Here is a 23,863-nt window from a genome sequence, read left to right as displayed (position 1 = left end):
AAACCTAAGTGAAAGTATTTAGACTCAGCACTGAGCTTACGTATAACTGACGATCTCTGGGATGTCAAATGACGCATATTTTGCACTACCAAAAAGTTTACACTACGCGCGTAAACCAATTCAGCCCAATCTGCTGCTGCCTTTCAAGAATGCTAACATACATTGTTGGAAAATCTTAAGTGATACAGTGTCAAAAAGAGGAGGTCATGGAACACATGAGACTAAGGCTTGTAAGCAGCAGACTCGCATGACTATAGTGAACGCCAAACTAAAGGTCTTGGACACATGTATAGGTAAGGCGTTCAGGTTAAGCGTCTGGCGCCCACATAAATGCGCGTAGCCTTTCACGAAACCAAACGGTATGTAGAGGGTAGTTTGCTTTTCTTTCTCACCACTATGTTTTCTATCCCTTTCGCATGCGCAGGTGATCCAGCTTTTATTATGGTGCACTGCCTTGTCCTGCGGCCTGTGCTGCTTGTTCATGAAGCTGGAGTGGAGTCGTAGTGACGAGCGGGGTACTGAGACTAACCGGATGTTTGTTGCCTTTATCGACCGCATTCTCTGGTCTGTCTGCCTCGCCTGGTTCTCGTTCGCCTGCATCACCGGTCGAGGAGGTAAGACGAAATGCATGCAATCTGTCAGTCACATTTTCGGTAGGTGGTTATGTTGAACGGAAGCGAGTGCCACGGTGAAAAAGAAGAAAACCTTTGTTCAAACTTGCTCGGAAAATACTGTATTTGCACATAAATAATGCGCATAACGAGAGGGGGGGACTGTCAGTCTCCGAGAAAACGAAACAAGAATATTACGATTATAAAGCGAAGGGATGCCTCAAAGAAACAGGAAACAGCGCATAAAAGTGGCGGTCTGCTGAGCTTCACTCATCGTTACTGCTATTACAAAAAAATAGTGCAGAAACTCCCTACTGGGGAATTATCATATCGTGCGTAGCATTCTTTGCAATCATTGCATATGTAATGATGCCTATGCTCTACTCTTGAAACCAAGACTGCCACATTTTAATAGATAAGCAACTCCAAAGAATACAACGCACACTATGACGATCTCACCAGCAAACTCATTTATATCACCAATCCTTTTTTGGTAAACGAAATAAACGTTGTAGTGTTTTTCTTTGTGTTTTCTGTTCGCATGATTTGCCCACCTATACGCTCACCTTCGTTCTAACACGTCCTCTTCAAAAGCTTGTCCCTGTTCCTGCAGACGAAATTATCTGGTTGCTTGCGTTTTCTGCGCGGTCCTTGCACGCGCAAGCTTTTGCCTGCGTTATAACTGTGCCTCGGTAAGGCCAAATCGAAATGCGCCAAGCGTCTGAACGCGCTAGCTTGCCTGCAAGAAATTCTTAAGGGTGTTCCATGCCGTTTCCCGATGTATACGGCCGTGGCGTAATGGTTTCAATGTCAGGCTTCTGTACTAGACGTCGCGTGTTCGAATCCGGCATTCGCACAAGTCCATTGGTGTTTGTTTATTTATGCATTTAAGAAGTAGCAATTTGTTTAAACCGGTGAAATTACGATGACGTTTGAAGCCAGAAAGACTAAACTTAGGCAAACTTGAACTAAACATCACAACCATTCCAGCTGATAAAAAAAAATCGCGTCAGAGGTTCGTGCGCCCACAAGTAGGTGGTTGTAAACGTACAGAAGTTTGTGTATTCACAGAAATTCACCTATTCAAGCCTAGATGGCGGTGCGCGTTTTATTTTGGAGACACGAAATGTAAGGACGAACGGAACAGAGTAGAAAATGACCCCGGGCACCTGGCGTAAATCAAAGGACGAGTGCTGGTCTCATTGTCACTGTCGGCAAGAACGGCGTCGTCCTGCGTGACACCAGTGAAGTCTATTCGCCCAGTAGCACTTTAGAAATGCCCCGACACAATTCACGCGACGAGACGGATTGCCAGTTGAACCTGCAGACGAGCATGACGTGGTTAAGTGCCATCGAATCACGCTTCAAACAAGGAATTAAGCCACTCACGAGCTGCTTGTGGCACGATTTATTGCAGCTCTAGTCACGTAAACACTCGGCTGCGGACAGAATTAGCGATCCGTCTCGGCGGGTGAATCCCGCTTTAACGAATTGTGCAGTGAACCACAGCACGACTTCGAAGACCGCACGCTTGACGCGCTTGCACGACCGCGACAAACGCCTTGCTTAAGGTTGCGAATAATACGCTGTAACTGCTCTAACCACACTGATGCGACACGAACAGCGTTCTAAATCCGGAGAAGAATGATGGCGCCAAATGCACAGTGGCAACTCCAAGCAAGCCGCTCTTGTGCGAGGCATAGTGGCTGCGGCCGCACAGAACGGGGCGAGCAGGCAAAAAAAAAAAAAAGCGCGAGTATAATCGTGTCCCGAACCCGAATATAACGCGAGGCGCGTTCTGGAGCAAGAATATTTAAAAAAGAGAAAACAACTCGTTACATTCGTGTACAAACGGTACTTTCTGGTATGGGTCCCACCCACTTCAGGACCGACTGTTCGCGGAATCATGCGCATCCAAAGACACTCATGGAATCACTGACTAAAATTAATTAATGTTGTCTAAGCCTCACTCAGAATCGTGGAAGTACGCACGTTATCAGGCTCATTAACATCTAGACTGCCATGTGCTCACATTATAAACCTCTTTGCCGGGCTAGTTAGCTTTCCATGAGGGTTCAGCGAGAAAACTTTTCTCACACCTCCCTTGTCTCATATTCTTCCCTTCCAAATCTGTTTATTTAGCGTGGATTGCCACAGGACATAATATCAATCTGAAATTATTAGTAAGCATAGAGGCCCTCTTTACGGAAATACTGGAACAGCGACCCCTCCCCGCCCCCCTCCTCGCCCCCCGGTGCCTCGCAACGTGCCTCGCAACGGAAAATGGCACACTTCCTGCCCGCTGTTGTCCCTTTCGCGCGGGCGAGATAGAGCTGCGATCGCCGGCTCACCTTCGACGCTTTCACTCGCACATACAGCTTAAGTCGTGCGGCGATGATTTTATCGCCCTTGGACTTTATACGGAACCTCACGGCAACGTCGATGGTGACGCCGACGCCAACGGTAGAAATGCGCCTGGAGTGTCAATTATAAAAACACAAAAAACATGGGTGAATCCTCAACTCTCAAAAAGAATTAAAATGATTAATAGGTTATTCAGTGACTTCATCAAATACAAGGATCCAGACTTACTATAAGCCTACAAAACTTACCAAAATCGCCTAGATAAAAACGTTAAAAAGGCTAGGTGAGATTACTTTCCTATTATGTTTATTTCAGCGGCTGGATCTATGGATAAAACGTGGAAAAGAGCGAACTCGGTGTTAAAGTGCAATGCTTGTCCACCACAAATACAGAAACTTATTATCAATAATTCAAAGTTTACAGGAAAGGCCCTTGCTGATGCTTTTAATAGACACTTTGTTTTGGTTGGTAGTAACGATAAGCGTAGAAACCACTTACATAGCCTTCCTTTGAGCCAACATTCAATTTTAAATGCGAAGCATTTCTTGGCGAACATTCGCTACTTCGACATATCTATCTATCTATCTAGATATCTAGCCGCCTACGTCTTTGTGCTCTCATGGTCACTTTGCTAACTTGGTATGTGCCAAAATTTGCATACTATGACAAGAGCATTTGACGAACATAAATGATACGTCATGACATGAATGTGATGACATGCGTGTCATGTAGGTCATGAAACAGCCGCCTACATCTTGGTTCTCTCATGGTTGTTCCGTTAACTTAGTAGGTACCAAAAATTGGCATAGTATGACAGGAGTGTATGACGAACATAAGTGATAAGTCATGACATAATTGTCATGACAATGACCCAGCGAAAATATTAACAGTCAAAAACCACCGAAATGGGTTCTGACGTGGGTACTAAGTGAACGAAACACTAAAGGATGCTGGTAGAAGTCAGTCATTAGTCATTAGTTAGTCAGTGTGGAGTGCCGTCAAGACGAAGTAGAAGTGGCGCTAGTACCGGAGGAGAAGAAGAAGAAGAAGAAGAAGTTCAATAAAATGGAGGAACGGCTTTATCCGTCTCCGTTGAGTTGTTTACATTTTGGCGCAGTCGCAGAGGATTAAAACTAGTGCGCGTTGAGAAGACTCGCCGAACGGGAAGATGGACACGCCGGGTAGCTACCGTCCCAGTGACAAGAGCGACGCTGACTCGGGCAGGTCTTCTACATTGATCAAGCCGCTCATCGACGTCACCAGCAAGGCAAGCTCACGCGAGTGTCTCTGACAGAGAGAGGTACGGCTGAATTTCGCAGTTTGATGCACCATGACGAGAACTACTGTCAGACACAGTCCAATGAGTCACCTTGTGGACAGAGTACCATATCTATTATGATTGACTTACTGCAGATGCAGTCAAAGCAGGTTGAGCAACAGTCACAGCTGTTGAACATATTGAGCCAAGCGGCATTACAGAGCCGTTCCAAAAGGTGATGCCATTAAGCCGGACCATTTTGATGGTATATCAACGGCTGCCACTACGTGGATTGGCTTTTATGAATATGCCTGCCAACAAAATCGATGGGATTCGGACGATGACAAGATAAGAAACCTCAGGCCATTTTTGTCCGGAACTGCAAAAAGTGGTTCGACATGAGAATCTTAGACCACCTTAGTGACACGTGGAGTCAATGGAAACAGAGCTTCCTGACATCGTTTGAAATTAACCGGTTAGAACGGTGGAACAATGCCATTTTGTTTAGACACGAAGTCGGAAGCCTTCAAGAATACTTTTATGAAAAGCGAAGGCTACTCCTGCTCGCTGACGCAAACCTTCCTGAGACCTCAATTGTGCCACTGATTATGCTAGGCATGAACAAAAACTGTCAGAAACAGCTGCTGGCCAGATCTCCTAAGACCGTCGAGGATCTCTTGCTCGCCCTGAATAACGTTGTTGTACACTCCCTTGCGCATGCCGACCGACATCTAACTACGCGGAAGAAAGCCGAAAATGTTGGTCAAGTGGACGCCAACAGCATAGTAACCCGAGAGCAGATTAACGCAGAAGCGAAAGAGATATCACTTGGGAGTGAAAGGATGGAAAGCCAAGTACAGTGTAAGGACAGTGCATCTGTGTCATGCAACGACAGAGCTGTTGTATATTTATTGAAGACTAACCTTCTTCATGCCGAAATGAAAATTAATGGCAGAGGCACGCATGTGCTTGTGGACACAGGAGCGTCTGTGAGTCTCATAAATGAGGTCCTGGCAGACAAAAGGGAAATCCGACAAGATAAAGCAGTGGAGGTGCAAAGTTACGACGGCAGCAGAAGAATTCTGCATTACTGGACAACAGTGATTGTTAAATACCAGAATCGAACAATCGAGGTTAAGGCCCTTGTAATGAATGACGTGAATTTTTCTTTCATACTGTCAAGGTCGGACATGAGGCGCCTTAAGTTAAACATATCTTGGAAAGATGAATTAGCTATCGACTCAACTTTAGAAGAAAACTGCTTGGCACAAGAAACGCAGGTTAGGACGGTGAGAAACACCGACGAGATACTGACAACGTATCCTGAGCTCATATGCGTTGGAGCATACCCTCCTGCAACTCCTTTCCTGGAAGTTCCATTCAAGCTGCGAGACACAAATGTAGTCCGCAAGAAGCCCTATCCGCTATCTCACGAGAAGAAAGTATGGCTCAAAAACGAACTGCAACAAATGCTAGATGCTAACATCATCAGTCCCTCGACATCCCCGTTTGCATCACCTATAACAATTGTGCCTAAGGAGGACGGTACTTTCAGGTTGTGCACGGACTACCGATTCATAAACCGACAGACAGACTTGTTTCCATTTCCTATGTGCCACGGATCGATGACATAATTAATGAAACTGGAGGATGTGAGTGGTTTTCGCGAATCGATCTCTGCAAAGGTTATTGGCAAGTTCCTCTACAAGAAGAATACAAGAAGTTTACAGCTTTTGTTACACCGTTCGATGTGTACGAATACAACAGGCTCCCATTTGGCTGGAAGAACTCGGGCGCCTAGTTTCAAAAAATGATGAACAATGTTCTATCTGCTTGTACCGAACAATTTTGTAACGTCTACGTGGACGACCTAATTGTGTACTCTAAAACAGAGGACCAGCACGCAAAGCATTTATCACAGGTTTTGGAAGCACTGAGTAAAGCCAAGTTGAAGATCAATGTCAGAAAAAGCGAGTTCTTCAAGCGGTCTGTGGTATTTCTGGGCAGAGTGTTTGACGGCCACACGAAAAGCACCAAAGCAGAGTCTGTCGAGAGGATAAAGACACTTGCCTCGGCCGTACGATTTGCATTCCTTGCGAGTTTTTCTAGGTCTGTCTGGACACTTTCGAGCCTTCATACCACACTACGCCACCATGACGAAGTGCTTGACATCTCTCACACAGAAAGGTGCACCGTTTGTTTGGAGTGAACATTGCGAACAAACATATCAAGCACTTGTCAACATCATATCTTCAGATCCGGTCTTGATACTTCCGGACTTCGAAAAACCTTTCGAGCTCTGCACGGACGCATCAGTTTATGGAACTGGGGCTGTACTCTACCAACGGGATGACTCACAGCCACCAGCGCGCCAACTCAGGGCTGTGGGTTATTACTCATACACATTTACGAAAGCGCAAGAAAACTACCCTACTACGGAAAAGGAAGCACTTGCAGTGGTAATGGCTGTAAGGTATTTCCGAACCTATCTTGAAGGTCGACAGTTCAAGCTGTTTACGGACAACAAAGCACTTACCTATCTTCTCAATCTCTCTCAACCGAAAGGCAGAATTGCAAGGTGGATCAACGAACTGCAGCAATTCACATTTGAAGTGACCCACAGACCAGGGGACAAGCTACCAGAAGCTGATGCATTATCGAGGCTGCATATTACATCACCAGCAAATACGGAAAAAGTGTGCGCCATCGGCATCTGGGAGGGAACAGAGGAAATTCGACCACAGGGCGAGAAGTTTTACGTGCCAGAAACATGCCGGCCAAGAATCTTTCGACTTTACCACGACAGTGCCGAATCGGGTGGGCATGACGGATTCTCAAAGACGTCCAGAAAGATAAACCAGCGCTTTACCTGGGAAAGTATGAAAGAAGACGTACATGAATATGTCCGAACTTGCCACCTGTGTCAAATGGCTAAAGCCAAATACAAACCTAGAGGAAACGAAATGGTCATTCCCAAGTATTCAAGCGTACCCTTTGAAGTTGTCTACCTCGACTTCGCTGAAGTCAAAAAGAAGGGGGAAGGCGTGCGGAGGACGCTGGCTTTCCTTGTCGCCATTGACGAATGTACAAGAATGGCAGCAGCTAAATGTGGAAAGGAGGATGCCAACTCTGTAATCGCCCTAATGGAACGCGTCATCTTCAAGACAACTAAAGTATTGGTCTCTGATAATGGACCTGCTTTCCGTAGCGAAAAGCTCAGAAGATGGGCCGAACAGAGAGGCATCACTCTAAGGTTTTCGGCTCCGTACCATCCGGAAGGCAACGCACTCGCACAAAGGTTAATTCGCGACCTCAAGAAGTATTTGGATTTATACCCTACCTTCCCTTGTGGATGGAAATGTGCCTTGGAAGCTGCAGTGACTCACCACAATAACACCTACACGGAGGGGTTGGGCTGCAGTCCATACTTTTGTGCAAATGGAACAAGTCCTTGGCTTCCTGCAGATCATCAGTTAGGAATCATCGGCCGCGTTATTCTTCTAGAGACCCCCAAGACAGCCGAACAGCAAATAAAATATAAATGTGGAATGAAGAGAAACTTCGACAATAGGCACTATCATAAGTTGCCTGTGGTTGAACCTGGAAGTTTTATACTCGTCAAGAAAGGACTGAGCAGCTCCAAGTGCCAATTTAGTGGTCCATACATGGTCACCAAAACGGCAAGCCAGCAAGGAATCTTCAAGTCAGTGTACTATGAGACTCCGGCGAAGACGATCGAAGTTAGTTCCGTTGGGAACATCATCCCATACCATCCCAGGAGGGATGGAGTCAGAGGCCCCGGAGAATGTGGAGTGCCGTCAAGACGTAGTAGAAGTGGCGCGAGTACCGGAGGAGAAGAAGAAGAATAAGTTCAATAAAATGGAGGAACGGCTTTATCCGTCTCCGTTGAGTTCTTTACAAGCATGACTCAGCAAAAATGACCATGACTCAGCGAAAAAAGGTTAACACTCAAAAACCAGTGGAATGGGTTCAGACGTGCGCGCCACGTGAAGGAAATATTAAAGGATGCTGGTAGAAGTCATAGTCATCAGCATGACTCAGCATAAATTAGAATGACTCAGTGAAAAAGATTAACAATCAAAAACCATTGAAATGGGTTGTGACGTGGGTATACTAAGTGAAGGAAACACTACAAGATGATAGAAGTCATAGTCATGACCATGACTGAGCAAAAATGACAATGACTCAGCAAAAAATATAATACCCAAAATCCACTGAAATGGGTTCGGACCTGGGCACTAAGTGAAAATAACCTTAAAGGATTGTGGTAGAACTCATAGTCATGATCATGACTCAGCAAAAATGACAATGACAAAGATTAAAATGAAAAAGGTTAACACTCAAAAACCAATGAAATCAGTTCGGATGTGGTACTAAGTGAAGGATGAATCTAAAGGTAAAGCTAAAGTCATAGTAATGAGCATGACTAAGACTTTCGCCTTAAGGTCTCTTGGGTGTAGCTAAAGGGACTCCTGAGGACTCTTGACATGAATGTTATGGCACGCGTGTCATGCAGGTCATGAAAGAGCCGCCTATGTCTTGGTGCTCTCATGGTCGTTTAGTTAACTTGGTAGGCTCCCCACACACTGCTTCGCATAACATCGACTTCCACAGGGCGTGGGATTGGCCGGCTTTTTTTTACTGCAGTATCTGAACGTGAAGTAATCGACATTTTTTAAAGCTTAAGAAACAGTTCCGCTTAAGACATTGATGGCTTTCAAGTTAAACACATCAAAAGTTGTATACAATGTCTAGCTCCGTGTTTAGTTCATATCTTTAATTTATGTCTTAACCAGGCTGTTTTCATGAGCCAGATGCAAATGACACGTGTAATAGTTCTGTACAAAAAAGGCGGCAAAAATGACCTCGGAGATTATATACCACTATCAGTACTCCGCATATTTTCAAAAGCTCTAGAGAAAGTTATTGCAAAACGATTTAAGACTTTAGAAAACCAACACAGCACTTCGTCAGACTCACAGTTCAGGTACCGCAAAGATCTTAGTACAGAATATGCATTACTTACAGACACGAAAAAAAAAACATTTTAAGAAAACTTCAAGAAAGCACACTACTTGACGGTATTTTTATACATTTTGCGAAGGCATTTCACTGTCTTAATCATGACTTACTAATAAATAAACTAGAACATTACAGCTATCGAGGAAAAGCTGCAAACCTAATCAAATCGTACCTTCAGTACCAAACTCAAATCGTTAACGTAGATTGTAACTACTCCGACCCGTTGCCGCTTACGTCCGGTGTACCACAGGGTAGCATTCTCGGGCCGTTTGTATTTTATATTTATATAAATCATACTGTATCCATACATAGATCAGCTAAATTGTTTACGTTGATGATACTAGCATTTTTCTAACAGGAGAATGATCTAGCGAACTAATTAATGAGGGAAACTTGTTACTAATAGCATTACAAGAATGGGCTAACCAAAATTATTTAAGAATATATGTCTCGAAAACCGAAGCAGTACTTTTTCGCACTGAAAACAAAGGCGTTACAATAACGAATTCTCTTTCAATAGGCGGATCTCCAGTGGAAATCGTACCAAGCTTAAAAACATTAAGTATATTTTTTCATCAAAATATCAAAATGCATAATGACACGTGCAAGCTAAGCTGTCACAGTTAGTCGGACTTATTTGCCGAAACCACAAGCTCTACTGCGTAGCATTATGAAAATTACTTATAACACTTAGTTTTTATCTAGGTTAACCAATTTCCATGTGGTATGGGGAACAACGAGACAAGTAAACCTCCAGAAATTACACATAACACATATTACAAAAACATTTTTATGAGCTACATATTGTGTGTCCAATTTAACCCACACTTCTCCTTTGTTCCATAAATACGAAATTTTTCAAATCACTAGGATCTATGATTATGGAATTTGTAAAACCCATAAGCAAGAAATAAAAAATGGTAAGTCCCTTCTGCGGCAGCTGGCTTATCTGGCTGAAAACATAGCCGTGTATCCCACAAGAAATAGTGACCCTTGGCAAGTGCGAACGTATAAAACAACATCCAGCCAACAAACATTGCACAACAAGTTACCCAGGCTACTAAATACATTACACAGAAACAAACTTACTTTAGATAGTCTAACTTTCAAAGAACTACGTATTCATTTCAAACCCCTGTAATATCTTTGTTTCTTGCAACTGCAACTCTCTGTATATGGGAGGAGGAAATAACTTTATTGAGTCCTGAGGAACCCCTCCCCACCCACTCTTCGTTTAGTGGTCGGCAGTGGTCGCGGGCCGCACCCACGTTGGGACGGTAAGCCCGTGAGCCTCCGCCCTTTCGTGAGCCATCTGCACAGCCCTGTATATGGGACATTAGTTTTGTTATAGTTTTTTTTCTTTCGTTGCCGTAATGTGAACCGGTCTTTTTTCCTAGAACTGTCGCGTTTTCAATATGCATGCACTTTCGCGATTGTTAAGAACTTTCTGTAAGCAGACTGATTTATGTATATGGCATTACGTAGTTGTGCTGGCGCTCATTTGTGGGGGCCTGTGGCTAGCGTCAAGCTGTCTATGTCGGCAGCTTTTTCCGCTGGTCTCCAGCATCATGTATGTGTTTTGATGCCAATAAATTTATTATTATTATTATTATTATTATTATTATTATTATTATTATTATTATTATTATTATTATTATTATTATTATTATTATTATTATTATTAAGCGCACAAGAGCATTTTTTCTTTCTTTTTGTTTCTTTTCGCCACCATCGAAATGCGGTCGCCGAGGCTACGATCGCCTCCTCACCCTCGAGCTCAGCAGCGCAACGCCATGACGACTGGGCTACCGCGGCGAGTGCCGGAAATAGCCGCTAAGCTGCCAGCCAAAATCGCTGTCATTCATAGAGTCTTGCTAAGTCATGCTTCAATACCGCACCGCAGCAAACCATAAATATGTTTTTCGCCAAGACCTGCGCGTTGCTAGTGCAATTTCTTCAGCGAGCCCCCGAAAAGAGCTAAGAAGCAAGCTTGCGCACTTTAGTGGCATAGCCACTGAGAGAGCCCTAAACTAGCTATCGCGAGGTCTGCCGGTCCTAATGTTGCGCAAAAAGCCCCTCAGGTCCTTTTCTTTCTTTTTTTTACACCAACTCATATCCCCATAAAAAACCTTGGCAGCACTTCTCTTTATTTGTGACTGGACTGCCTACTGTGTAGCTTGTGGGGAGCATATCGGCGGCTGCTGGACAAACTACAACCCGTGACAAGGGACTCTCACGTGTTCGAAACGCCAAGCCGCAGGAGTATAAACGTTGGCTATTTGTGGTATCACTGTCTTCCGTGAGAGACGACACCGTCGCTAACGACGCTCCTTGAAAACATGCTTACGAGAGCTACAATCGTGGGAAACAAGCCCGTAGTGACATTCATGACGTCAGTGACTGTGAGAAGAAAATTTCCAGATCACTATTGGAGAATTTGGGCGGAACTCATCTCACGATGACAGTTGATGATAATACGACTAGCATTCGAGCAATGTCGCGGGACACCGTATTTCTGAAATGACGTTCATTTGACAACTGTTGTAGTCATTGTGAGACTTTGGACGTTTTCGGGATGAATGCGACATAGTCCGGTATCGTCGCACTTTGCTTTGGCACTCACTGGCCAACCTCACCAATGACCATGGCGGCATGACGAGGGCTGCATGACGCCGACGCAGTGACGACGATGAAATGACGTTGTAGGAACGACAGAGGTTGTATGACGACAACCGCATGTTCATAATGAGGTGACGATGCTTAAAAAATAACAATGGCATAACGACGACGGCGTGATGACGACGACATGAGGATGATGGGATGACGACGAGTGTACGACGATGACGGTATTACAACAACCGAAGGTCGAAGCTAGAATGACGACGATAGGAAGACCCCAATGAGGTCACACGATGATATGGCAACGGATGCATGATAAGGATTGTGTGACGACGACGCACCCGCCACGATGGCATGACAACGGCGGCATAATCACGACCTAAATACAACAGCATGATTACGAAAAAATACGCAGAATAATACGTCAATGTATCGACGAAGGCGGTAGACCGCGATGGCATGACGACCATGAGATGACAACTGTGCGAGGATAATGGGATAACGGAAATTCGTGATGATAGTGACCTGACGACGACTGTATCACGAAGCCTGTATGACTACGATGGCGTGAAGACGGCATAACCAGAGTCGGATGACGAAGCTGTAATGACGACGAGGGAACTACGAAGACGGCATGACGACGGAGGTATGACAACGATTGCAGGACGGCTGTTCATGACGTCGACGGCAAGACGGGAGTGGCATGGCAAAGGTGGAATGACGACTATGCATTTACCAGGATGGTATCATGACCACTTGACCACGAGCACATATTTAGTTGTCCGAGCTTGGGCTGCTAGGTAACTTGGGCGACTGGGCCAGTGTACTAGGCGCGAAGGCGACGACATGACGAGTCAGATCACGAAGCTGCAATAAGGACGACGGAACGACCACAGTAATGAGCACATATTCAGTGGCCCAAGCTATCAGACACCTTGGTGCCGTTGGGTCGGTGGAAAATGCCAGATAGATAGATAGATAGATAGATAGATAGATAGATAGATAGATAGATAGATAGATAGATAGATAGGCTGAATTGGGAAAAATGATAATGACATTAAATGTACGGGTGCCAAAGGAAGGCAAACGCAGTAGATATTTTAAAGCTTTATGTGGTATAATGGCCTTAAAAATTTTAAGGCATAGAACGTTAGTCTCCTGAAACAAGTCAGCGATGTCGCAGGAGGAGCCCTTCGCCCTGCTCTGAGCATATGTAGAATCACAGTAGCAATGAATATGAGCTGTGAGTTTTGGTCATTTTATCATCTTCTAGTTGAGATGTCTATGCATGTGTTACCGCTACTGTGCATCCTTGGAGATTTTCCGTGGAGCACTCACGCTTACGGGTTTAACACAAATATTCCTAAAAAAAGTTCGAATATAATATGCTAATCGTACCTATTTTATCACATTGCAATTTTGTTCAGTTATGCTGGCGTATAGTTCAGTGTCGTTTCTTTTCTTTCAATAAATTTTCTGCAGGAATTGTCAACGGGTTCCTCTCGTGGAAAGGATTCGTGCCACTAGCACGGCTCTCCTTCGGCGTGTACCTCATCCATGTGCCTTTCTACCACGTCATGCACCGCATTAGCAGAGAACGCAGATTCTATTCTCACTTTACATTGGTGAGTGACCAAGAGTTTTGATCGCAAAGATGTATTTTCCAGCAGAAATGCAAGAGTACAAAATAATGTCATAACAACGTAGTAGTGTGTTTTCTTTTTTTCTTTCAGCTCCTGATTTAATTCTATGCCATGTTGGCATAACCGTAGAGAGTGTGCTGCAGGAACGTGTCGATATAGTTAAATTGGGTCTAATTGTGTGTTAACACGCACAGCAATCACGAGGTAGGAAATGATGAAAAAGGGGGTTCTTTTTTCGGCATTGTCAAAGTTTTCGCTCTTGTCGAACTCACCACATTTGCATCGCTGATTGGCTCACAGAGCTGCTACGGCCACCCCCATTGACTCAAAACGCCAATTGCGTTGTGGAATTAAACAATATGGCAGAATTGGAAAGTGACCAGATTAGCACACTATGTCCGTTCAATGGCATTTTCGCATGTCGCAAGAGTGGAAGAAGGTGCATGTTGGTAATGTTTCATCTTTGGTTAGCAGCCGCGACGACCAGCCTAGGCAGTGTTTCCTGCCCCTTCTCTCATTTTCTACGTCAGCCGTTGCGCTGCTTACCAAAAATTTCGCAAGCCATCACCTCTGCCGCCGCACCGAGGCCCGTGATGCTGGGGCGGGCGTTGATCTCCAGTATTGCATTTTATTGCGTCTTTTCTGCATCAATGCGTAAATGTAGTGTAGTCGTAAAGCGAAGCAAGGGTACGCGCCGAAATTCGATTTCAACGGGAACAGCAGTCACGAGCTATGTTTAGGCTAAAAATGTCGGTTCCCTCATGCTTTCGTAGCACTGTGCTGAGAATCGTGATGCCAGACGCACGCCCCTTGAATCCTGGTGGATTCGGCGGGCTGGGGAAAAGTGAGCGAGAAAAATAAGTGAAAGACAGAGAGCTTACCAGAACTGCGCCCAGTGAGCGGCCCTGCACTGGGGAAGAGGAACGGGGAAGGAAAGATTAGGAGAAGAAGAGAAAGTCCACTGTTGACGTCGCTGACGTAGTGAAATATTTCTGCTCTATATCACATACGGTCGTTCATTGCGGTAGCCTTTAGAAAGCGCAGCAGCACTTTGGTGGCATTCTGCAGATGCGATATGCAAGGTCATGGTTCCAAGATGTTGTCCATCGAGAAAGATCTCCAGTTTAGGTGGTTTATGACACTGTGGACTTCAAGTCTTAAATCTTTAGAGGATTGGTAGTAGCTCAGGAAGTACGTTCTGTAATCTCCTCGACCCCACAGGCATTGCACTCGGCGCTATTGGCCATTTTAATCAAGATGAGCACGCGTTGTTGAATTCAACGCATAGGCGTAAGCGATACAGCATTGTTTTCTCACTAGGAGGAAGACCAGGTCACAGTCGCAGTTGCATAAAAGGGTTGAGCGAATACAACCGATGTTGAGTGTGGTCAGGAGCGTGCCACTTCTCCAATGTCATATCATGCTCTAGCTTTCTTAGGTGCAGGGCTGCACCAGTTCTCGGTAAAGGTCCTGCTCAACAATGTTTGTTCCTTCGTGTGCTTTTCTAGCAGATTCGTCGGCGAGGTCGTTACCAGAGATACCGCAATGTCCCGGCCGCCACTGAAACATGATGTTGCGCCCTTTGGCGATTACATGGTGATGCGTTTCTCGTATCTCCGGCAGCATTTGTTCACAAGACCCGAAATGAATAGCTAATAAAATACACTGTAGGGACGCCTTTGATTCGCAGAATATTACCCATCGATTAAGCGGTCGTTTGTTAATATAATGGACCGCGCCTCAGAGGGCAATAAGCTCCAAACCTGTCGATGTTGTGACGTGAGAAACCTTTATCTGGTGCTGATTGATCACGATAGAATAACCACTGCGCTGGTGGAGTTGGTATCATTGTAAGAGCCATCCGTGTATGTGTAGACTCAGTCAAATTAGAAAGCATGCAAACAATCCAGAATTGCTTATTGCAAGGCAAGGTAGGTATGTCCGTCTCTTTTTTTTCGTCTTCCTGGGGCGGAATGGCGCACTTCCGGTTGTTGTTAATACAATGCTGACGATGAACGTGCAGAGGGTGCGAAGCCCGACGGCAGGTAGACACGGTGAGTGGTGACGACGACGTTGGGGAATGACGCCTGTTGTCATTCTGGCAGACAAGCAAGGCGGTTCGATTGCACTCGTGAAATTTAACGAATGTGCGCCCCCAGCGTTTCAGTGGTAATGTGAGTCGTGACCGGATGGTATCGAGCCGTTATGAATGTTCCGTATGTTGAAGTGCTTCGCGGAGAACCCACGCAATCGCGTAGTGGCGTTGCTTGCATGCTTCGAAGTGCTGGGAGGTTTTACTTGCAAGTCTTAGAGATGATGCGCTGTGGCCGAATCAGAGAAATGCGAGGAATGTGAGGTAACTATAAATAGTTCCGAAGATAATTCATACTCCTCAAAAACACCATAGCTTGGAGAAGGTGAGGTGCCTCTAAAGATACTGCGAAATTATTTGCAACCCGGAGGCTCCACTTTTGTTGCTAGTGATCCTCCTCTGTCTGTGCGTTACGTAGTGTGTTGTGCTGTGCCCAATATTGTTCCTTCTATCACTTTTCCTCGTTTCCCCTCCTGAAGAGGTTTCGTGCGGTGTCTCTTCCCGATGACGATTAGCATACTATTCTGTTTCCGGTCTTTTGTGGCGTTGATATATTTTAATGAAACAATAAGTACAACAAGAACACTTGGTAATGAAACGCAATTTACGAGCATGGAAACAAGCGGGACTTGTATGCCAGGGGGACCTTTTTTTCATAAATATCGTAGGAGTTATTCTTGTACTTAATAGCGCATAAAAAGGGACGAGGCACAGAGGGACGACGCGGACACAGCGCTAACTTCCAACAATCTTTTATTCTACGAAGCACTTCACACATATATAGTCAACAGATAGCAGCGCACGCAAGCGCATAAGTACTGGTTTTTTAACACATGACGGCAACGTGGTATGTGTAATGGAAAAGATGAGATCGAAGATGAAAAAGGTGATAAAAAAGATAAAAAGATTTTTAAAAATTTTAAAAATTTTCTTGTAGCGACAGATTAGGATGCTATCTTCATCACGCCACCCTCTGTACCTTGTTCAAAAAATCTAATTCTTTTTTCGAAAGATCAATTGAAGGCGCGCTAACACAAGCATTCCCCAAACTAGCGATCTTCGCCGCTTCAATGATCTCACGTGTTGTTTGCATTGGGCTTCTTCCTATCGCTGTGCACTGCTTATAAATGGGACTGCACCCATGCTTTCTACAGTGGAAAGCCAGATGACCCACTCCTCCAGTTCGCACGTTGTTTGCGTGTTCACGCAGCCTATCATTTATACACCTTCCTGTTTGGCCGATGTATTTTTTGCCACACGACAAGGGTAGTTCATACACGATATTGTTCTCACAATGAACATGGCTTTCCTTGTGCTTTGTCTGGCAACGGGGTTTTCCAGAACCACAATAGCTGGCCTTGCACAAGTTGGACAGCTTGTTTGGCGCTGAAAAGATGACGCTTACATTTGCGTTGTTGCCAATCTTTTTCAGCCTGTGTGAGATATCATGGATGTACGGTATTATTGAGCGTTTCTGCTTCCTTTGAACGATGTCCGGAGAAGCGAACTGCTCATTTTGCCCGCGGTTCACGGTCTTAAGGACGCCTTCGGCCACCGCTGTGATAATATACTGCGGAAAACCAGCCTGTTTGAGGCGTTCCTCTTGCGCAAGGAAACTGGAAAAACACTTATGAGGGCATGAGCGACGAAGCGCATTCATTAGGGTAGACTTTGCGATGCCTCTTTTAACCAACTTAGAGTGGCCTGACGAAAATGACAGTAGTGGCTTGTTCGCCCTTGGTTCATATGCCCAGCACACTTGGTCTCCCTCAAAAAACATTCTTATGTCGAGGAATCGTAAAGTACCGTTTTGAGGCATTTCATGTGTGATAGTGAGCGGGTGCAAACACTTATTAAAAAGGTCTAGCACTTGCGTAACATCAGGAAAAACCCTCCCGCTTGAACTTGAATCGAGAAGTAGAAGGTAGTCGTCAACATACCTATATACCTTCTTTACATTTGGGTTATCTAATCTGGCATCCAGTGTCCTGTTTACACGAGCAAGATAAAGGTCACTTAAAATTGGCGCAATACAGGAACCAATGCAAATTCCTTGTTTTTGGAGATAAACGTTTCCATCCCACTTGGAGAACGTCGAGCGCAGCTACATGGACAGTAGTTCAAGAAAACCCTGTGTAGATATGCAGATGGTGTTTACAAACTTGAGTTCATCGTAAGCATCAATAGCCTCTTGAACACATATTAACAACTCATCATGCGGCAGTGAATAATATAGATCTTTTACATCTATAGAGAAAGCGTTCAAATTACTACCTGCATTTGTCTTCAAGTAACTTATCACTTCTTCTGAGTTCTTGGTCAGAAAAGGGTCATTAACTGCAAGCAATTTCAACTTACGTTGAAGAAAAAGACCCACGGACTTTTGCCAAGTTCCACTTTCTGACACTATAATACGCAGTGGCCACTCCGGTTTATGGGTTTTGATCGAAAAAAACATTTCAAGGCTCCCAGCTTTTTTGCTTTCGATCTCACGAACCAGTTTACTCAGGTTTAATTTCTGACAAAGCTTCTTAGCTTCCGTTTTCACTTTCGCAAGTGAGACATCATTCCTGCTACGAAAAAACGGAATCCAAAGCCTCATCTGCCTTCTGTTTCAAAGAGTTGTGTGGGATGACAACGAAACCACCCTCCTTATCTGCAGGAAGCAGTGCCAAGCTATTTTCGCGAAGGAAATGTCTGACACGTTTCAAGGGCACTGACGGCCGGGATGGCTTAGCTCGCGACACAACATCCACACCTGCTGAAATGCACATTCCCACTTCATTTCCCTCAGCGCGTTTAGAAACGTCTCTAACCAAGGTTAAGAGTTCAGGAGCGGACAGCTTAGGTTCAACAGCAGATTTTGGTCCCAGCTTCAGGGTGTCTCTCACATACCCAGGCAGTTGTATGTCCCCATCGATGTGGACTGCGTTGATCTGGTTCCCTTGATTTCTTTTCTGTGTTGCCCGCAGTTCTCTGATGCGCTTCGCCGCTCATGCCCTCATAAGTGTTTTTCCAGTTTCCTTGCGCAAGAGGAACGCCTAAAACAGGCTGGTTTTCCGCAGTATATTATCACAGCGGTGGCCGAAGGCCTCCTTAAGACCGTGAAGCGTGGGCAAAATGAGCAGTTCGCTTCTCCGGACATCGTTCAAAGGAAGCAGAAACGCTCAATAATACCGTACATCCATGATATCTCACACAGGCTGAAAAAGATTGGCAACAACGCAAATGTAAGCGTCATCTTTTCAGCGCCAATTAAACAAGCTGTCCAACTTGTGCAAGGCCAGCTATTGTGGTTCTGGAAAACCCCGTTGCCAGACAAAGCACAAGGAAAGCCATGTTCATTGTGAGAACAATATCGTGTATGAACTACCCTTGTCGTGTGGCAAAAAAATACATCGGCCAAACAGGAAGGTGTATAAATGCTGGCTGCGTGAACACGCAAACAACGTGCGAACTGGAGGAGTGGGTCATCTGGCTTTCCACTGTAGAAAGCATGGGTGCAGTCCCATTTATAAGCAGTGCACAGCGATAGGAAGAAGCCCAATGCAAACAACACGTGAGATCATTGAAGCGGCGAAGATCGCTAGTTTGGGGAATGCTTGTGTTAGCGCGCCTTCAATTGATCTTTCGAAAAAAGAATTAGATTTTTTAAACAAGGTACAGAGGGTGGCGTGATGAAGATAGCATCCTAATCTGTCGCTACAAGAAAATTTTTAATTTTTTTTAATCTTTTTATCTTTTTTTTCACCTTTTTCATCTTCGATCTCATCTTTTCCATTACACATACCACGTTGCCGTCTTGTGTTAAAAAACCAGTACTAATGCGCTTGCGTGCGCTGCTATCTGTTGACTATATATGTGTGAAGTGCTTCGTAGAATAAAAGATTGTTGGAAGTTAGCGCTGTGTCCGCGTCGTCCATCTGTGCCTCGTCCCTTTTTATGCCCTATTAAGTACAAGACATGGAATACCAACTCGCCCAATCTTACGCTCTTTCAAGGAGTTATTCGTAGCTAGAGGACTATAGGAGGTCTCATGTAATGGTGGATGTCTAAAATAACATAATGTTCAGACTTATTGCGAATTTCAGACCACATTTCCCAGTAATTGAATTAAAGGAAGCAAACCATCATTGTACTCTGGTGTTTCTTTTTTTCTCTCTCAAACAGTGCTGGCAATGGCGTTAATCTAAGCAACCTTTGCTTTTTTTATACCTCTGTTGTAAGCTACGCAATCACCAACGTAAACTGTGTAAATCAACGCGCTTAGTCTAGATGATGGCATCAGGGTTTATGCCATTGTAAGGTACAGAAATAACATCAGTGCCTCGTTATCAGACAGCCTGTGGATATAAAATACAAGCTATTGCACCATTTTGAACCGTTATTGACTTTGCATCTCAGGAAAAGCGAAGGAACTAGGCTCACTGCTTCACCCACTTCTGCCTTCGATGGCTTCCATAATGTCGCAAATTGTATGAGTGGCGATACGACGTGAAGATCTTGTTTGATCCCATGCAGTCTGCGGGCGCAAACGAAAACTAACACGTGAACGGAGAAACTCACATGTGGTCAGGCATATATGCTATTCACTCCGTCACTCTTTGAGGCAATGTCGGATCCCTCACAGATCACTTTACGCCCCCCCCCCCCCCCTTATCGCTCATCATATCACCTGACTGAAATGAGTGTCACAAACCAATTCCATGTTCTCTGTGATCTTTTCACGATGGCGCAGGTATCCAACTGCTTCGTTGTCCTTATCTGGAGTTACATCCTCAGCTACATCCTATCTATCGCCTGCGAAGTTCCCACCGCACACCTAGAGAAGCTGGTGTTCGTGCGCGACCACAGGAAGGACAATGCGGCCAAGGAAGAACGGCGGAAGCAGCACCACGCCGATAACGAAGACGCCAAAGATATTCCTGCGATAGCTATTCATAGCGGTACGTCTAAAATTTATCCACCAAGGCATGAGCTTCCGTAAGAGAAAAAAAGAAAGTAAAGGCGAGACGCACCTAAATGGAACTAGCTCCGACATATGCTACATATTGTGACTACAGTTTCAGCAAACATGGAAAACTCCACTTCTTAGGGTGAAATGGGGCGTTGTATCGCAAAAAGGTGTCAAAAAGTCAGCCATCCTAGCTTCAATGAGCTCTAAATTTCACACCAACTTTCATGTGCCGTAAAATTCACATGGGAAAAGTTACAGAGCATCACATGACCCGTTTCTTGTTTAAGCAGCGCATGTCGCGCTCTATATCATACAAGCTGAAGAACACAGAAGGGCTATACGTTGCGCTAGTTGGTCTAACATAGATACTTCCAGATAAGCTCAAAAAAGTACACATACACACGAAGAAGACACGACAGACGTGGACGAGCGGACACAGACGAGCGACAGACGCGGGCGAGCGGACGAGCGTTCGCGTCTGTCGTGTCGTTTTTGTGTGTATGTGTAGTTTTTTGTGCTATATCTACAAGTAACTATTAAAAACACAGCGAAGCCCAGTGCCATCAAAATTGATGTCAGTGCATGCCATGGCAAGCGCTGGTGGATAACAGTTCGTATTTCAAAGCAGTTGAAAGTGCTCTGTTGATAACAGCGATAAATTGAATGACTTGTATAATTTGATAAATATAACGTTGCAGACATGAAACAATGGGCAAAGAAATTATGAAGACGTGACCCGAAGCGCAGTGTTTTGTGCCACGCAAAGTAACCAGGAATGAACATTTTTTACGTGTCATTTCTATCAGGAGGAAAGACAGTAATGTAGTGCAATACTTTCGGAACATTTTTCGAAACAATCATGAATAAGCGAGATGCGTTGGAACAAGTGGGAAAGCTAAAGGATTGTCTACACGCAACATTCAGTCTTTCCATTCATCCATTGCTTTCGTCGGTCAGAGAATTAGCTATAGCGCTACTCGCAACTTTGTGTTTAGTGTACGCGCGCGCTTGTGACCTCGCTACTTTGCATATATATTTTGTGACAATTCATAAATTTTTCACATACAACGCCATGGAGGTTGCCGGTTAGGCTCATTTTGTCACTGCCAATAAAGTTTTCTTTATTCGTGAAACGCTGTATGTTCTCGGTGCTTTAACCTCTACTTTGCGGGTAGAGGACTATACCTGCCTACCTTTGTCGCCTTGTTTCAAACTTGCGCACACCGTAAAATCTCGGAAAAAGAATTGCCTGAGGTTTAACTCCTGTAAACCTAGTTATCACGAGCGAAAGGTCTCTTTGGCTTGGTTTTGCAAAGACCATGCACACAATGCTTCATTAAAGTTCAGTTTTATTGCAAAAATGGTGGTGTGCCTCTTTGTGTTTCTTGAATGTTGACGAAGACTGTCTTATTGTCCGTGAAGTAGTTAGCAATGCGGGCAACTTTGGCTACACATATTGAGGTATCAAGTGGTGCTCGCTGGAAGACCAAGTCTAAGGCTGTGATCCATTGTGTCGTGGATGTTGCAGGGTCGGAGGAAGCATCTCTATAACGTGCTAATCTGGCCTCCCTTTGATCCGGTGTTTCAGCAGCCTACTTTGCCTCTGCTTGAGATTTCGCAGCCTGCCGTCTAGCTATCTCTACTGGATTATTGGATTCAGCCTGAAGCTCACCCTGAGACAGCCCAGCCGACACGCCATCCATATAGCGAGACTGAGCGACCAAGCACCGGCGAAGCAGCCATTCAACCCTCGCCTAGTCACGTGGTACCGCAGCGGTGAGGCTCCTAGCGAGCGCAGATGCGACGCCCCTCCGCAGCAGGTCACGTGGCGTGACATCACACCTACCACACTTGCGCGCCCGTCGCTCAAGGCCATTGCGACACGATGAATGACCTTGCGTGACATGGTGTAGTAGTGCTTTCGGTCTAATAATATGCTTGTTTACACAGCGCCACGACACCACGTGGAGCAGTATGTACAGGGAGCGTTGTTCAGTCATCTCGCAGACCTCGGACTCTTAGCCTATACCGGTCTCTGAGCGTTTCCGCCAGTTCTACTGATGGCTATCAGGTGATGATTCTTGGATCAATAGTAGCAGCCCGAAGTAAACAGTGTATAGAGAGCTGAAAAGCGTATACTGACAACTGAAACGTTATTTGAAAGCAAACATGGCATTATACTAGTACGAACAACATACGTTGTACCTATGTTCTTAGACCACTCTTAGCATGTCTTTGTATTCTTCAGGTTTAACTCCTCTGTACCAATATATCATTGTCATCTTTTCCCCACTTTCTTGTTTGTGTTGTTTGTTGCATATATGTCCCGTTTCTTTTTTAATAATGTAGTTTTTCTGTTGTACATCACGTTTATTTTCGACAAAAGTTTTAGGTGCGCTTGTCAGACACCACTTATGCCATCTTTTTCTTTCTTTGTGCGTTATTTATTGCGCGCTGCTACTATGGACGTTCTAAGTCACCCAGTTTGCCATCGTTGTACGATCCGTAACAGTCGATGAACTTCAAGAGCGTGAGAGGGGTCGCGGAGCGCCGGGATGTCGAGTGTTAACGGCGGTTAGCACAAAGACGCTGCTAGTCTTCGGTGAACAATGGTTGGCGCAGCTGAAGTCAGCAAGCAGAACCAAATTCCTTGACGTGTAGAGCAACATGTTCAGGATCTCGTATCGATACGCACAGTAGGCTACCGACAAGTACTATGTCAAGCATTTCGTGGAGGAAGAATTTGGGGCATTGTGCAGCCGCTGCAACCGGTTCTGGTTTGGCTCGGACGTGATCGTGTGCACGTGCAGCACGCGCCTTCTCTGACAAGCGTTTCCGGGGGAGAACGTGAATGTTTTCACGGTTCGCTCTATATGTAGATTGTCGCCTCAAGAAAGGCAAGTTGCCTCGTTTGTCGCGGAGCAACGGGTTTACTTACCCCGACCAACCGCTGCGAGGCTTAACCCATTCTAAAATAGATAAGCAAACGCCTGGCTTCGCAAATGATGCCGCTATCCCGTTTATACGAATCGGGCTCATTCAATGCGCAAAGCAGTTACCAGCACCTCAAGAACGACAATGACGACGACTACGTTATAATAGTGGCAGCATGGTGACGATGATGACATGACAACTACGACATCATCATCATCATCATCATCAGCCTATATATATATCTCCACTGCAGGACGAAGGCATATCCCTGCGATCTCCAATTACCACTGTCTTGCGCTAGCGTATTACAACTTGCGCCTGCGAATTTCCCAACTTCATCAT

General features: G+C 45.0%; 1 protein-coding gene across 1 annotated transcript; it reads left to right on the top strand.

Moving 5' to 3' along the window:
- Nucleotides 1–428: 428 nt before the first annotated feature.
- LOC125942734 (nose resistant to fluoxetine protein 6-like) lies at nt 429–21,714 on the top strand. Its single transcript, XM_049660999.1, has 3 exons — nt 429–614; nt 13,378–13,520; nt 20,369–21,714. The coding sequence occupies exons 1-3, from the start codon at nt 482–484 to the stop codon at nt 20,615–20,617; spliced, it is 525 nt and encodes a 174-aa protein (XP_049516956.1). The 5' UTR covers nt 429–481; the 3' UTR covers nt 20,618–21,714.
- The last annotated feature ends 2,149 nt before the right edge of the window (nt 21,715–23,863 follow it).

This window comes from Dermacentor silvarum, chromosome 1 (genome assembly GCF_013339745.2).
Source record: "Dermacentor silvarum isolate Dsil-2018 chromosome 1, BIME_Dsil_1.4, whole genome shotgun sequence".
Classification (NCBI taxonomy): domain Eukaryota; kingdom Metazoa; phylum Arthropoda; class Arachnida; order Ixodida; family Ixodidae; genus Dermacentor; species Dermacentor silvarum.
The sequence above is the reverse complement of the archived record's forward strand: the minus strand, read 5'-3'. Positions and strand labels throughout refer to the sequence as shown.

Coding starts and splice junctions, on each gene's coding strand:
- LOC125942734 (XM_049660999.1), top strand. CDS start 482: ATGAAGCTGGAGTGGAGTCGTAGTGACGAGCGGGGTACTGAGACTAAC. Junction 615..13,377: donor CTGCATCACCGGTCGAGGAG/GTAAGACGAAAT, acceptor AATTTTCTGCAG/GAATTGTCAACGGGTTCCTC. Junction 13,521..20,368: donor TCTATTCTCACTTTACATTG/GTGAGTGACCAA, acceptor ACGATGGCGCAG/GTATCCAACTGCTTCGTTGT.